This window comes from Antennarius striatus, chromosome 4, assembly GCF_040054535.1.
Source record: "Antennarius striatus isolate MH-2024 chromosome 4, ASM4005453v1, whole genome shotgun sequence".
NCBI classification, from domain to species: domain Eukaryota; kingdom Metazoa; phylum Chordata; class Actinopteri; order Lophiiformes; family Antennariidae; genus Antennarius; species Antennarius striatus.
The window spans coordinates 13784090-13800000 of record NC_090779.1 but is presented as its reverse complement, the minus strand read 5'-3'; the positions used below and the strand labels follow the sequence as shown (position 1 = coordinate 13800000).

The 15911-nt window shown below is 40.2% G+C and overlaps 1 protein-coding gene across 2 annotated transcripts; it reads right to left on the bottom strand.

Annotated features, from left to right (window-relative positions):
* Positions 1-3860: 3860 nt before the first annotated feature.
* LOC137593667 (S-adenosylhomocysteine hydrolase-like protein 1) lies at positions 3861-14632 on the bottom strand. 2 transcript variants are annotated; one of them, XM_068312581.1, is made up of 17 exons: positions 13430-14628; positions 9919-10030; positions 9012-9149; positions 8814-8914; positions 8512-8614; positions 7517-7611; positions 6997-7103; positions 6804-6920; positions 6656-6719; positions 6484-6572; positions 6329-6399; positions 6148-6242; positions 5959-6057; positions 4941-5009; positions 4732-4810; positions 4528-4648; positions 3861-4368 (listed from the first exon to the last, which is right to left on the bottom strand). In XM_068312581.1, exons 1-17 carry the CDS (start codon positions 13781-13783, stop codon positions 4362-4364), a joined length of 1821 nt encoding a protein of 606 aa, XP_068168682.1. In that variant the 5' UTR covers positions 13784-14628; the 3' UTR covers positions 3861-4361. The 2 variants fall into 2 exon arrangements, with proteins under 2 accessions (XP_068168682.1, XP_068168683.1); XM_068312582.1 differs by lacking the exon at positions 3861-4368 and having other exon boundaries at positions 4524-4648; positions 13430-14632.
* Positions 14633-15911: the final 1279 nt, after the last annotated feature.

Sequence of the window (15911 nt, the reverse complement as noted above, 5' to 3'; positions counted from 1 at the left end):
TAGGGGTCAGGGTTAGGGGGATAGGGTTAGGGGGGTTAGGGCTAGGGTTACGATTAGAGGTTAAGGGTTAGGGTTAGATTTCTAAATTTTCAATAATTAAATGGTGAAAATAATTAGAAAGCTGGTGACGGGGGTCAGGTTTAGGGTTAGGGGTTAGTTTAAGGGGTTAAGTTTAGGTTTGGGTTAGGTTAGGGGTTAGCGTTAGGGTTAGGTGTTAGGGTAAGGGCGAGTGTTAGGGTTAGGGCTTATGGTTAGAGTTAGGGTTAGGGGTTAAGGGTTAGGATTAAGGTTAGGGTTATATTTCTAAATCTTTAAGAATTAAATGGTGAAATTAATTAGAAAGGTGATAGCTGGGGTTAGGGTTGTGGTTAGGAGTTAAGGTTAGGGTTAGATTTCTAACTTCCTATTAATTAGATGGTGAAAATAATTGAAAAGGTGGTGGCTGGTGAAGAGGAAGGATGGAGAAAAGACACGAGGAAAATCTGTGTGTATTACTGCAATTCCCTTAAAAGTCCAGTGCGTTCAAAGAAAAATCATATGCCTGGTGCGTGGTATGAGCTGCCTGTGTTTATTTGATTAGACAGAGCAGCCTGAGCAATAAACTGACACATCTTTATGATGTTGCAGTACAAACGCTGTGAGAGTCCATTATGACCGACTGAGAAGGATGTTAGGTTGAGTGGTGTCAGTACTGCTGAGAGGAAGGAGGGAAGTAGACACACTGATAGCTGGTACGAGTGATTAGAGTACAGTGATGATGAGAGGAGGAGGAACAAGGAGGAGGCAAAGACACACACACACACACACGGGACAATGCAGAGCATTATGGGAAGATGAAATACCGAAACGGAACAGACTAAGGCCTCCTCAGGCCTTTAGAGCTGACATTTAGAGTTAAATACATATAAGTATGTCCGTATGGGGGACTTTGTCTTCTATGGTTACCAGCAGCACGGGGGCGCCACAGGGGACCGTGCTCTCCCCCATTCTCTTCACCCTCTACACATCTGACTTCAAGCACAACTCGGATACATGCCACATACAGAGGTACTCTGATGACACTGTGATTGTGGCATGCATCCGGGAGGGTGATGGGGGGGGTACAGGGCATTGGTGGCTGACTTCGTGGAGTGGTGCCAGCAGAACCAGCTCCAGCCTCAACGTCTCAAAGACGGAGGAGATGGTGGGATTTCCGGCAGGCACCTCCGTCTCCACAGCCAGTGATCATCGAGGGCAGTGAGGTGGAGGTGGTAGAAAACTATAAGTACCTGGGACTGCAGCTGGACAGCAAACTGGACCGGTCACTCAACTCGGACTGTGTGTACAAGAAGGGGAAGAGCAGGATGTACTACCTGAGGAGGCTGGCCTCCTTCAACATCTGTCCTAAGCTCCTTCTCATGTTCTATCAGTCCGTAGTCTTCAGTGTGCTGTCATACGCCAGCACACTGTGTTGTGGCGGGGCCAGGAAAAGAGATATGGATCATCTTAACAGACTCATCTGCAGAGCGGGCTCAGTGGTCGGGCTGAGCCTGGACTCTGGAGATGCTTCTGGAGAGCAGGACCATGTCCAAAGTCAGGACTACCATGAACAACACCAGCCATCCCCTACACACCACCTTCTCCCAGCAGAGAAGCACCTTCATCGGCAGACTACTGTCACACAGCGCCCCCTCAGAGAGGCTGAGGTCCTCCTTCATGCCCCATGCCATCAGGGGGTACAATGACTCTCTCAGGAGGAGCGGGGGGAGGTGGCGAGTTCTGCACGTGGTTGAATGGAGGGAAGGAGATGGGATGTCAGCCTGTGCTGCAGTGTAATGGGGCCAAGGTGTTGTGATGTGATATTAGATAGTGACATGCCTTACATTGTAAGAAAGGTGTACATTACCTACCATGTGGGCCTCCTGCTAATTTTCTCTTGCACTTTTTTATTTTTATCTATGTTATTTTATTTTATACTGTTTATAATTTAGTTTTAGTTTAGTATTTGTCCTGTTAGTGCTGCATGTGTCTGATAGTGTAGTATATGTGTTGTGATATGTCCTTTGGTGTCAGTGTTTCTTTTTCTCCTGGTGTTTATCCAGTATTTATTCATTATGTAATGCCTGAGCAGTGGATATATGCAATTTCCTCTGGGATTAATTAAGTATCTGTCTGTCTGTCTGTCTGTCTGTCTGTCTGTCTGTCTGTCTGTCTGTCTGTCTGTCTGTCTGTCTGTCTGTCTGTCTGTCTGTCTGTCTGTCTGTCTGTCTGTCTGTCTGTCTAAAGAGGTAATCTTCACTGAGTGTTATGTAAGTCACCGCTTTATATGCCCCTGCTTCAGGAGGTATATTGGGTTACCCTTGTCCATCCATACACCTATCAAAGTCTGGTGGTTCGCAGTGAATCTTCTCTGAGGCTGTGTGAATGATGATGTTCGTGGACATCACACCTGATGTGCCACCAGCACATCAGGTGAATGGAATGGAAACATGTTGGTGTTTAAATCATCAGACTGGAAAGGTGCTACATAAGCACAGTCAGTTTACAAGTTTGGTAGGTTAGATGCATCAGTAGGGGCTAGATGCAGGTAGACAGCAATATACTGACAGTCACAGAACTGTGACTTGTATTTATTATTTCTAGTCTTTTAAACTGATCATGATTCCAACAGCAGATTGGCTGAACAGATTACTTGTCATTCTGAGATACGTCACCAACCAATTGATTATCAGCACGACATACAAACCCTCTCTCTCTCTCTCTCTCTCTCTCTCTCTCTCTCTCTCTCTCTCTCTCTCTCTCTCTCTCTCTCTCTCTCTCTCTCTCTCTCTCTCTCTCTCTCTCTCTCTCTCTCTCTCTCTCTCTTACTTCAGATTATGAGGAATACATGAAATGTAAACTGAAGGAAACACAGGACATTAATTGGAGGTTTGGTTCATTCGTTATCATAGTGATAAGACAAGAATCACGTCTGTTGTCCATATCAAACAAGGTGCAGCGTTCAGTGAGAAAAGGTACACAGAGGAGGAGGGGGGGCGGCTCTGGATTACAGTAATCCATGGACAAGGGGGTATTTTTAGGATTTCATGAGACATGATGGAACAATTGCGGAAAAGAGATAATGATGTCATGTGACCAGCTGGATCTTCTTGGAAGAGTAGCTATGTTTAATGAAGCAGAAACCAAAGACAGTTCTGACTGCGAATTCATCAGTTAAACTCGTAGCCTGGGAGGAAAAACTGAGAGGAAAATGAAGGGTAGTCCTCATTCAGTGTTTGTTGCCGTGTGTCCAAACCACTCAAATGACTCAGATAAGTGTTTTGTCATGTCCGATCTTGTTTGACACTTTGAAATAAGGAATAAAGATGAGGGCGACAAAAAGGGCAACTTTTTAAAAAAAAGTTAAGTGCAAACATGTTCACTAATCTCAGAAAAAAAATCTATGTGGAGAACCGCATTCCGGTGCGTAGGGACTGTGAGCCGGTGTGAGCGCGTCTGAGTCGGATACCGCATCACAGAGCTCTTACGCCCTCTAGTGGGGAAACACTGTCAGAACAACACGGATCTCCCATTGTTTGACAAATGTAGTGATCGAAAGAGGTGAGTACAAAGGTGGATTCCGACCGCACGAAAAATATTTTATAGATTTATAGATTCCTGATTTCAAAGTCAAAATTTTGTTTTCATTTTTAAAAAAATATTTAATTTGCTCCAAATTGTCTCGTGCGAATTGATTGTGAGGTCAGTTCAATTCCAGGTCTTTGTGGTGTAAAAGTTCCATAGACCCATTGATTACAGTATACTGTATTATACTAAATATATTTCAGGGGTACACATAAGTAATTTTTTTACATTAAAATGCAAGAAAATATACTTCAAGGAAGAGAAAAGTTTTATTATAGCTTCTTATGTGTGCTTCATTTCTAGCAGTTTAAGGTTAATGTTACATCCAGGAAAAAGGAATAAGTTTACATGTAAGTCAGGGTTATAGGACATGAGACATGACACATTTTTAGGTGTGCTGTTTCTCCCTCACTGACATTTGATTGATAATCACTTCAGATGTCAATTTATATCTTCAAATAATCTGTTAATCACATTTAGTAATTCATTTTATTCAGCTTCCATTCAGCACTAGTGTTTCATTTTGAGTCTTTTCAGCTTCAGTTAAAATTTTATTGCTGTGACATTCTGGATTCTTTGAACACGTATAGCAAGGAACAAAAGCATGAAGCAAATACAACCACACACACAAACAAAAATCAATCAACTTCAGTTGAAGTTTGGAGTCTTCTGTTACTATTGATTAATATTTGGACTGTAGAGGGCGTCAGTGTCTGCAGGACTGGAGGGCTCTGCTTCAGCCTGACAGCTCCGGGAGGTCAGTACCTGTTTGAAGAGATATTTGTCTTATATGTACTGTACTGTAATTCTTTGTGTGTGTGTGTGTGTGTGTGTGTGTGTGTGTGTGTGTGTGTGTGTGTGTGTGTGTGTGTGTGTGTGTGTGTGTGTGTGTGTGTGTGTGTGTGTGCCTTCATGTTCTCTCACCTGTAGTAGTTTGGTTTGAATGGTCCATGCTTGCCAATGCCCAGGTATTTGGCCTGCTCATCACTCAGCTCTGTCAGGTGAGCGTCAAATGTGGGCAGGTGTAGGTTGGCTACAAATTCATCTAAAATATGTACAGATTTATCAGTTCTGAATGTAAAGACAGGGAAAACTTTTTTTCCTAAAATATTTAAGCAAAGGACTTGCCCATCTTCTTTGGTAGCAGGTAGACATCCTGTTTGTATCGTCCATCTGGAGCGCTGTACAGCTCGATGAGACCCAGGACCTGACACACAGGACGGTAACCATTTGTTACCACAGTGCCAGCTTGCTGTCACCAGCCCTACAGACATCTGTAAGCTGTCTACAATAAGAAAGCGTTGCTGCCTGCATTTTGCTGAATAGAATGATCCTACCTGAGTTGTAGCAGTGATGGAGAGGACAAGGGATGGCACAGTGGAGCAGCTGAGGTTTAGCAAACGACCCTGAAAATGTAAAAGAAACCCCACAAATACCTCAATCACGTATTCTGTGTTTTACTTTCGATCTCAGGAGGTCATTGTTAATCACATTAAGGGTAATGAATGATTGTGGTTTGGAGCGGGCCTAGTAACAACAAAACAGCACATTGAAAATTAGGTGTCTGTATTTTCTTTATTTTTAACTTGTACATAAAATAACAAGCAATTCATCATTACCTAATAACAACATGACCTTTAAGGAAATGTTACACTAAAGATCAAACAAATACAGACTTAAACTGCAATGAATAATGATAACCAGTCGTCTTCCTCCTAGTGTGGTTTCTGTGTAACCAAGAGGATGTAAAAGGTTTGACGTTGTTTTTATAACTTGGTCATTTTGCTTGCAGCTACATGCAAACTTTAGTATGAAATTTGGCTAATTGTACTGTATTACATTATTTTTAGCATTAGCAAATAAATGGCACTTAAGGCTAGCAGAAATATTGTCCTCATATCTTGAAGCATGAGATTTATTACCTTACTCCTTTATTTTTAAAATATCATTTACTAATTGGTCTTTTTTAAAATTAAATCCTAGCCTTCCCATTACTAAACAATCTACTTCACAAGTAAATTAATCATATTGCATGTACGGAGAATGTCTCTAGTATGAAATCATTGATTTTTGTTAAGATTTTTATCTGCTTTTTTTGTAATGAAACTGTTCGCTAGCAAATAAATAAAAATGGTAAAATAAATAAAAAATCATTAACATAATCTAAATAATCTGCAACAAATTTCAGTGGAGCTCAATTAAACTGGCCCATACTGGATTTCAAAATAAAATCTCTTACAGGTCAACCTCTATAGTTTGGAGCTCACTTTGGGGCTTTCATCAAAATAGGTTTCTGTACATTATGCCTTTGGCATATATGTACAACATTAATTACAATAACAACAGTATCAACACCTCTGCCAGCAGGACAATTCTTTTTCCATCAGGCCAGATGACATGATCCACCTGGGGCCTCACACGCTCCCACCTTAGCTCTGCAGTCTGCAAACTTGCCTGAGAATCAGGAGCCCAAGTTCAAACACGCAAGCACGTTTTTATACAGAGCTTCAAATGGACATGAATATGCACAATCTCTGCTCATACCAAATCTATTTCAGTACTGGAGTGTCCCATGTTGCAGATTATGCAGCCATTCTTCATTCTGTCCAAATGCTCCCTTGACACCACGTTTTTATTGCCTGCAGCAAAATACATTAAGTCAAACATAATTGTAAGTTACTACAATTACTGTAAGACGTCAAAATGTTTAGTTCATAGTCATCACCTGTGCAAGTGATGATTATGTCCGCCAGTCTGACCACCTCAGCCAGTTTAATCACTCTGAAACCATCCATGCTAACAGGAGGAGAGAAAGTAGGTATTCATTCTCACTATGCTACACTTCATATCAGTGCTGGTAGTGACATTCCGCATTCATACCAGGCCTGAAGGGCGCAGATGGGATCCACTTCTGTCACATACACGATGGCACCCAACGCTTTCAGGGCAGCACAGCAACCCTTGCCAACCTATGAGAGAAAACATGTAATTAGATCAGTTCTAATAGATCTTTGTTGAGAACAGTAATGCTGGCAAAGGCTTTCTTACAAACCTCGCCGTACCCACACACCACCGTCTGTTTTCCTCCAAACATGACATCTGTGGTTCGCTTCAAGCTGAAAGAAGAGTTAAACAGAAGCATAAAGCTCCACACTGCCCCATTTCTTTTACCTGTTTATGCTGAAAATATTATTTATTACCCATCAAGTATGGACTCTTTGCAGTAGTAAAGGTTGTCAAACTTCTGTTTGATCACAGACTCATTAACGTTGATTGCAGGAACACACAGTTTGCCTGCCTTTGACAGCTGGTATAACCTGAATTGTGGGACAAATATGAGCCAGAGAAACATAAACTTGTTTGAAAATCATTCAGGATTTATGTGAAACTAACCGATAAATGCCAGTAACACTTTCCTCCACGATGCCTTTCAGCTTTTTGAACAGTCTCAGGTGGTTCTTATAGATCCGGTGGGTCAGGTCACCCCCATCATCCAGAATCTAGCAAGTGGAAAAAAACCTGAATACTCCATCGTTTTCTAACAGGTTGTTAATCATTGTGGAAAATTCATTCAAGGCACAGTTTACCAAAACTTAAACTCATCCATTCAGGCACTTTGTGGTAAAGTGTATTGCATTTTAAGAACCAAGAAGAGTTGGAAATTTAAAAAAAAACAACTACTTATTTCTTTAGAAATTCACAAATTATTTACATGAACAGTGTCATTATGTTCAGGAAGAGATGATAATGCTGAATAGGGCTACTGCTATTTTGCTGAATTTCAGTTTTTTACAATACAAGGAAAATTTTACCACACGATTAAACCAAAAAAACAGGCCATTTTGATAACTGTTGTTGAGATTTTTTTCTTTTTTTATACATCCAACATGTCAAGGGTGTTTGATGACCGTACCATGTTGGGCTGCCAGGTTTGAGCAGAGATACATTGGTCAATGCACCACCAGAAGTCATCCTCTGATTCTCCTTTCCATGCAAAGATGGAGATTCCTGAGACAGAACAGGTGATCAGAAAAAGAAGAAGCAGGGAAGCAGAAAAACAGTCAAGTTGACACAATTAAAGGCAAACAAGCATAATGAAAGAAATGTTCATTTAGTAAACTTACAGGAGGTGGTAAGAAATCACCCATGAGTAAAGTCAATGAATGTCATCAAAAAAGGCAAACTAGAAATCCCTCAGACAGAAACCTCACTGACAACATCAACATTAATAAAATTTTATATCAAGGAGAATCCAGATCTATTGTTAATCTAAATTGTCTTTTTTACATTTCACAGATTCATGGAATCCCTTTCAATGACTCTGAACCTGCTTGAACTCAGTTACATATTGGCGGCTGTAATATTATGGTACAAAATCTACTGTTATCACAGTGGAGCATCATGAGTTGACGACTTGTTGAGATATTTACATGACCTTCAACTCACTTTGGCAGAAGAAATAAAAAATCAAATAGGTAATCAAAATACTGAAAGCACAGAGCAGGAACACAGACACAGAAACATAGGCATGCAGAATATAGAAGAATACAAGTGAAGTGGAAAACAAATGAACAAAGAACAGACACACAACGTTTGAGCAAACACATCACAAAATCAGTATGAGGTGCTCCAAATAGCTGACCATGGGTGCATTACTTTGAAGGAAAATAGGAATAAATTATCTAAATTTATTGACTTTATTGCTCATCATCTTTCAAAGAAAATGTTCAACCTTTAAATTAAAAAAAATAAAATAAAATGCCTAAAATTACCTGTGGTACACAACACACATAACAAGTTTTTGATTTGCTCAGGAAACTGAACAAGACATGACTGCCCACACGTACACCTCTCTCCTCTTTTTGCTGATGGTTAGGATAATAAAACATGAGTTGACGAAGCCTATACCTCGTTCAGCGAGAGCAGCAGCAACAGCGTTGTGGGTAGAGAAGATGTTGCAGGCCGCCCAGCGACACTGAGCCCCTAATGCAGACAAAGTCTCAATCAGCACCTGCAGGGGAACACAAACTAGCTTACCTTCTCTTGGTCTTTTATAACTTCATTATAGAAATATTATTTATGATATAGATAATAGAGTAACAGTGCAATATAGATGACAACATGCTGAAAAACACTTTTTATTTTGCTTTGAATATTCATTTAACTACATCTGTGACACTCCACAATGCTTGAGTGTGTGTTGAACGAACCGCAGTTTGTGCAGTTATGTGTGTGCAGCCCAACATTTTGGCTCCAGCCAGAGGTTTCTCACCACCTGCTCTTTTCCTCAGAAACATCAGCGCTGGCATCTCTAAATATCACAGAAAGACGCTGATCATTAATGACTGCCTTACATAGCAGTATTAATTTCGTGCATGCTTTAACACATTGGTTCGAGGATCTTTTACCTTGTTCTGCAATCTCTATTTCTCTGCGTCCAAAAGCAGCCTGTGTGATGTTTTTGACACAGAAGTCAGAGAAACCCTTGGAATTCTGCTGACGCTTATCTCTGGGAGAGGACTCATCATCTGAGCTTTCACTGAATGCTACAACAGAGAAATCGTAATCACCACATGTCATCTGAAGCAGATTTATTTCAGTCAAATAAGTATTTATTTGACTGATTGCTTGATTGAACTATATATATTTATTTTGTACATGTATCCAATAAAATAAAGGTATAGAATGTTTGTAAAATACTACTTTATTATCAGTGCTAATGGTGTGGAATACACAAAGGATTTAAGCTGACATAATTATCTTATGTGTTCACACAGCAATTTAAATATGGTGATACAAAGAAACAATAAAGGGTTACACAGATTTATGATGTAAAATGTATCTTTTTTTTAATTGCAATTCTTCTTGTTAGCTTTGCCTGCCCATGTTTTTAATCTATTATTATATTCATATATATATATATATATATATACAGTGAGTGTATTTTATCACAGTATTTCAACATAAAACACGTCAAAGACTATTCAGAGACCAATGATTTCCTAATGAGGTTTATTATGAGGTCTAAAAATTCACTCTGGTTTTCCAAACTGTTTCAGTAATCAGATGCCTTCTCAGTGAGTCTTTTCTAAACTTTGAAACTGTGTGTGTGATAGAAGTAATTGAGATAGGCTTACAGAGTAGTACCAAATCAAAAAGCCGATCAGAGGACTTTTAAATTAAAGTTAAGCTGAGCTAGAAAGCTCTAGGGCTTATCCTTAAGGCCTGCACTACTGGTGCTGATGGAATCAGAGCTGGATCACTGCACATACCAAAGATAGAGTTAAGAATGTTTGTGTTTTCCTGGCTTCACACCTGAGCTGAAGCTATCTGCAGATGTCTGGGAGATGGAACGAGACAGAGAGCGACGAACAGTCTTTGTGGGACGTTTGTTGAACTCCTGTTTCTGCTCAGTGAGCTGTATTTGCTGTGGCGCCAAAAAGAGAAGCAAAAAAGATAAAAGGTCAGAGTGTTCTGCAGGTCGCAAACAAAACTCAATTTTATTGATCCTGATTGAATTTATGCACCACCTTTTAAAACAGATTTTTCTTCTTTGTGTTTTTAAACTTGACCACCACTGTGTTCTCACTATCTTCATCTTGTATCTACTGCCATCTCACCATCCAGCGTGGCTCGCTGGCTGTCACAGGAATCTTACACTCCCAAACAATGACCCATCTGTATATACTGAGTGTTGGGATCATTGTGGGTTTGATTTGAGGGAAATGCTAACAACAGATTCATCTAGGAAGGTCAGATAACTGCTTCAGAGTCCATGTGGTGGTATTACACCAAGCAGAATGACTCAGACAACAAACTTTTCAAATTGCATACAACTTATCCAAAAAATACTTTAAACCCAACATGTAATAAACAAATGCTTTGCTCAGGAATGCCATCAATGAAAAAAGAAGTGATCTTGAAATGATCAAATACACTCTGGTTTCAGTACTATGAGCATGATAAATACAGATAATTGCAGATAAACTGCCTCCAGGGTACGTTACATTTAGTTCACCTCCGTTAAGTAGAGAGTATGACATTTTTCTCACAACTAACCCACTTCTGTAGTTACCCTATGGGAAATATAACGTGAAGATTCTGTCATTCTCCTCCTGTGATGAGACATGAAGGTTCCTCCTTCATTTTAAAAGCTAAATTGACTCTCATTCAGATCAAGGTCGAAACACAACACCCTGATAGCTGAGCAGCCTCCACGCTCAACTAACAAGTCTTACCCTTATAAGTAATCACATTCATTATAGCTGAAATGGGAGAGGGCGTCATTATCAGGAAAGATTCAGAAATGTGCTTCACGTCACACAGCTAATCCAACTGTGACTATAAATACAAGAGAGGTCCCGTCAGCTGCTACACCTGAAGATGTGCAATATCAATGTCCACAACAAAGTTCACACATCTGTATGTTTTTATACCTCAGCTATTGTGAGAAGAAACACTGAGGTCCACAGAGTCAGTCACTGTAGGAGTTACAAGTTAAAAGGCCATCTGAAATCAGTCATGAGTTTAACAGGAGTATTAATCACATTTGATTTTTCCTCTAAGCACTATATTGACGGCTGTTTGATTTAATCTGAAAATATTAATATAATAATATTAAATCCTGAATTTAAGACTTGATTTTAACTTAATTTTAAGATTTTTCATCCAGAATTATTTTTGAGAACCTGGTGACTGCTGTCATACCTGGTGTAACATTAAACTGCGCCCCTGTTGTTGAGTAATGATATATTCACTGCAATCAGCTGAACACAGAAGGAGCTAAAGCTTAATCTTTAACGTAAAATGAAAGAAATGGTCTCTCACAGTACTCAGAAAATAAGTCTCCTTTTCAGCTCCTTTGAGGGTGCAATGAAATCCAGTGGAATTAAGCAGTTTTAATTTGCAAGGATGAGGTAATGCAAAATCATTATGGACTAATTTGTACTAAGATTTGTTTGTAAAATTCTCAGTTGTACTAATTAAGAAAAGCAACTTTATTGCTACCATACTCAAGTTATGAAAATCTGACTCTTTTCTAGAAATGGTGACAGCATGTCAGAAACAAAAGCTTTGATACCTTGATGCAGACAGACTGCACTGCCTCCTGGTCCTTGGCCTTAGTTATGCTAGATAGATTGTAAACTTTCCTCATGCTGCTTCTCACTCCCATTACAGCAACTCCACAGAGGATGTAGACCGATGTTGCTGAACCAAATCAAGAGTTCACAGACTGACACTTCAAGCCACACCCTCAAAGGACAGGTGGAGAAAAGAAAGGAGGAAGTACCACCTGAGACAAATGGAGTCTTTGTGACGATTATAGAGGTGAACTGTGGGAAAATATAGAACAGATTAGAGATGAAGGGAAGAAAAAGTGCTGTGAGGACAGAGAAGCTCAGTCAAGTATTACTTGATTATAGATGAATGTATGTACAAATGCACTCTGCTCTCAGGGTATGCATTAAGGAGACAGTAAAGAGGAATGTATACAAGAACATACATTCACAGAAACTGTTAGAGAGACAGAGAGAAAGAAAAGAGAGCAGCTACAGCAATAGAAGAACCAAAGAACCGGCAAAGTGAAACAACACAAGCTTTACAACTGAAGGCAGGGACAGGGAGCAGTTCAGACGATCATGGCTTTCTGACTCCACAGTGTTTGTGAAAGGCTCTTAATGGGACACTCAGTGTCACACATGCTGATCCATTCACCTGTCACGGAAAGTACGACACAGCCTGTAAACCATTGTGGAACATCGCCTGGGTCCACGGATGAGCTCCTCAAATGGACAGATAATGTCAATTAGGGTGGACTCAACTTGGGTTCGGAAGGTCAACTTTATAACACAATGCCTATGCTATGAATTGGGCGCATTTATTAGCCAGCAAGGTTTGAATAAAAGATGACATGCGGTTGCATCAAAAGAAAAGTAGGATTTGGGAACAAAAACTAAGGCTATGCTGACCTGCGGCTTTGGTTTTGATCTGTCTATTTAAAAGTTCTTTCTCTGGCATGTCCCTTACTGTATGGAAGTACAGTACAGTAACAAAGGAATGAAGTTTTTGTAAGAGTGATCCAAACATTTAGCATCGCAATGACCTGCAAAACATGGAATAAGACCGGTTGTTTATTTATTACTCCAATAATTGTCCATAGATGTGAGTGTATGATTGAGTGGTTTTTTGTTGTTGGTGTGGTTTTGCAATGCATTGGCAATGTGTGTGGAGCTTCTCCCCCGCCTCATACGTGTAACTCTGCTTGGACAGGCTCCAGCAACTCTCGTGACCCGCGAAAGCGGAGGGAACGCTCAAGAAATAAATGAATGAATGAAGGAATTTTATTTTATTCCTTTTCATGTTACAAATTCTTCTACCTGATCACAACACAGCATTGTTATTACCCACAATTCAAACAGACATCCAGCGGGCTATGCTTCAAGCAGAAGGAGTCTGGCTAAGAACTCTCTAACACTGAATCTTTCAAACATTTAACTGACAAAAGACTGACTGAATTTCCAGCAGTTCTTCCTGGATCCATGCATATCTTAATTTCATCTGTTGTCTTTCAACTTTATTCCACTGGAATGTAAATTAACTTTTGACTGGGCCAAAGATTTGGTAAAAATACCTGTGCAGTATTTTTTAAAAGAGAAAGAAAAGAGAGAACTGTGTGCCTGGGAGTGCCGGTCAAACATTCATAGAGACCTGCATATTCCAACTAAAATCATTAACAGCCTGATTATATGCAGATTCACGCTTCCTGTGGAGTATGCTTAGAGATTTATCAACTATATATAAATTCTGGATGGGTGTCTCTGCTCACCATGTCAGTCTTCCGAGCCTCAGCCACTCCTGCCTCAGACTCGGGTGCCTCTTCCTCATCCCTGTCCCGATCTTGAGGCGTCCATCTGCTCTCTGCAGCCTTCAGCATCTTCAACAGTTTGGGGCTGTAGTTCTCTGATTGACCGGTTTTGGTATCAGGAGCTTGCGCCTCTCCGTCCTCCTTGTGAGACTCAGGATACACATCAGGTAGTGGATTGTTCTCCCAGGATGCTGCTGTCTGGCTCTTCTCTTCTGCCATGATTCTGCTAGCAACCAGGAATGAAGTGATTTCTATTTCTGCGCAGGAGATGTGACACCAGACGGTCGTGGCGGCTGAGACATACCCTGCCCGCATGCATTGGAGGACTTCTGTTTATAATAAACAGCGTGGGTTATTGGGTTACTTTGACGACATATAAAGTCAATAATAGGTCATGGTTGTAGTGTATACAGGGTAAACATTGATCTGAGTACTGTCTTTTTAGGGAAATGTAACCTGGAAATGTGGGAACGTAACTTGCTTGAAGTGTCACTGAGGTGATCGTCAACATGTTCTCAGACGGTCTTGTGTAACAGGAGGTTGTGAGATGTTTGCAGAATTCCTGTCGAAGTTCAAACAAAACACTTACATAACACTTAAGATCTGAAGGCATTTAGACTTGAGGAGCCACTTTTGTGTTGTCTTTGATAACAATGGCTTAAATCATAATGTGCTCAAATCATGAGTGCAGTGGAAACAGACGGTTACACAATAAACAATCAGCTACTTGTAGATGTTTACATTAAACCTTAGCGGAATCGCCAGAGGCCCCACGGCGACCAGTGACCTCCCTTAAATGTCCTTTGCCAGACTGAAGGACAAGAGGCCAAACGGTAATCTCTTGTCTCAAACATATTGGTGTGGTTTTCAGATTTAAGGTTTTTGTGCTGTATTTAAATCAGGTGTCATGTTCTTGTTTGGATTCTGAAACTGAGTTCCTCTTTTGCCATGGATGAATCATGACATGATTCTCAAAACAACCCCTTTTGGAAAGAATTGTTCAATAGGAGCAATGATTACAGCAAATAAAACCTGTTTCAGTGTTCACTTAGACACCTGGTCATTATCCTGAGACAGACATGAAAAGTTGTGTGCCTGTGCTTAATTTAAGACCAGTGAAGGTTTTATTTGAGTTTACGCTTTTTGAAATCAATGCAGCTGTCAGAGGTCTGTCAGAGATTTCAGCTTCTGTCTCTTTCTGGTAAAACAACCTTAGGAAACAGTTTGTGCTCATATCAATGGAAATTGAGTATGAAATCATTAATTAAAAAAAGACCTTGGCAGTGATATGTGCTCTATTGTGTGTTCTTCTAGGTATGTATGGAATTTTCATGTTTCCCTGAAATTAATCGAGTCAAAAGTTTTTTCTGAGGTCAGGCACCTGTATCAAAATGAAAGATGAACCCAGTAAGAAAGTAAGGTGTGAGAAAGAATACACGTATTGAAGTGTACAACATATTTTCAATAAAAGTTTTAGCTTGTATAGTATGTCAACAGAAACTTTATGTCAACAAAAAGCAGTTGATGAAAATGAATGAACAACACAATAAATCAGACTCATTTCTTCTTTGCACCAGTTTAATTCAGACGACATTTGAAACAGGTTATGTAACAAAAACAGGCTAAACGTTTTATGATTATCATCTTCAGAAAACTTTTAACATTTACAGAAAAACAGGGTTCAGACAAAATCCCATTTAGATGTATTTCTCAATGACATGATGGATTACAGATGACATTTGCTAAATATGAGTAAATCTAACCTTGGTGGAAGCATGCACATGCACATGCACGCACACACATACACACACGCGCGCCACGCACGCACTCATGCACAAACACACACACACACACACACACACACACACACACACACACACACACACACACAGACACACACACACACACACACACACACACACACACACACACACACACACACACACACACACACACACACACACACACACACACACACACACACAGAAAGACAGTGTACAGTTGCAAATACTCTTTCATTCCTTTTTACTCTCAATTTTTTGCACTCCCGCCTCACAGGAGGAGCATCAGCCACAGAATACTGTGTAATAATTTTTCAATAATTCGGATGTATACTTTCATTCTGGAGTTAAAGTCACTGAGTATCAAAAACATCAAGATCAACAGCTTGCATAATCAAAGAACACACAGCACAAGTTCTTGTAGGAGAAGCAAAGAGGAAAGCATCCTGCTGAAGTGAGACCCTCATGTGGCTCCGTTTAAATGTACATATTCACAATAAGCTGCATTCCTATCACAATGTTTTGTTTGGAGAATCATTCATTCATTCATTCTCTACCGTTTCATCCGCTGTAGGGGGTCACGGAGAGCTGGAGCCTAACTCAGCTGACATAGGGCGAGAGGCGGGGGGTACTCCGGGCATGACGCCAGTGCACAAAAACGG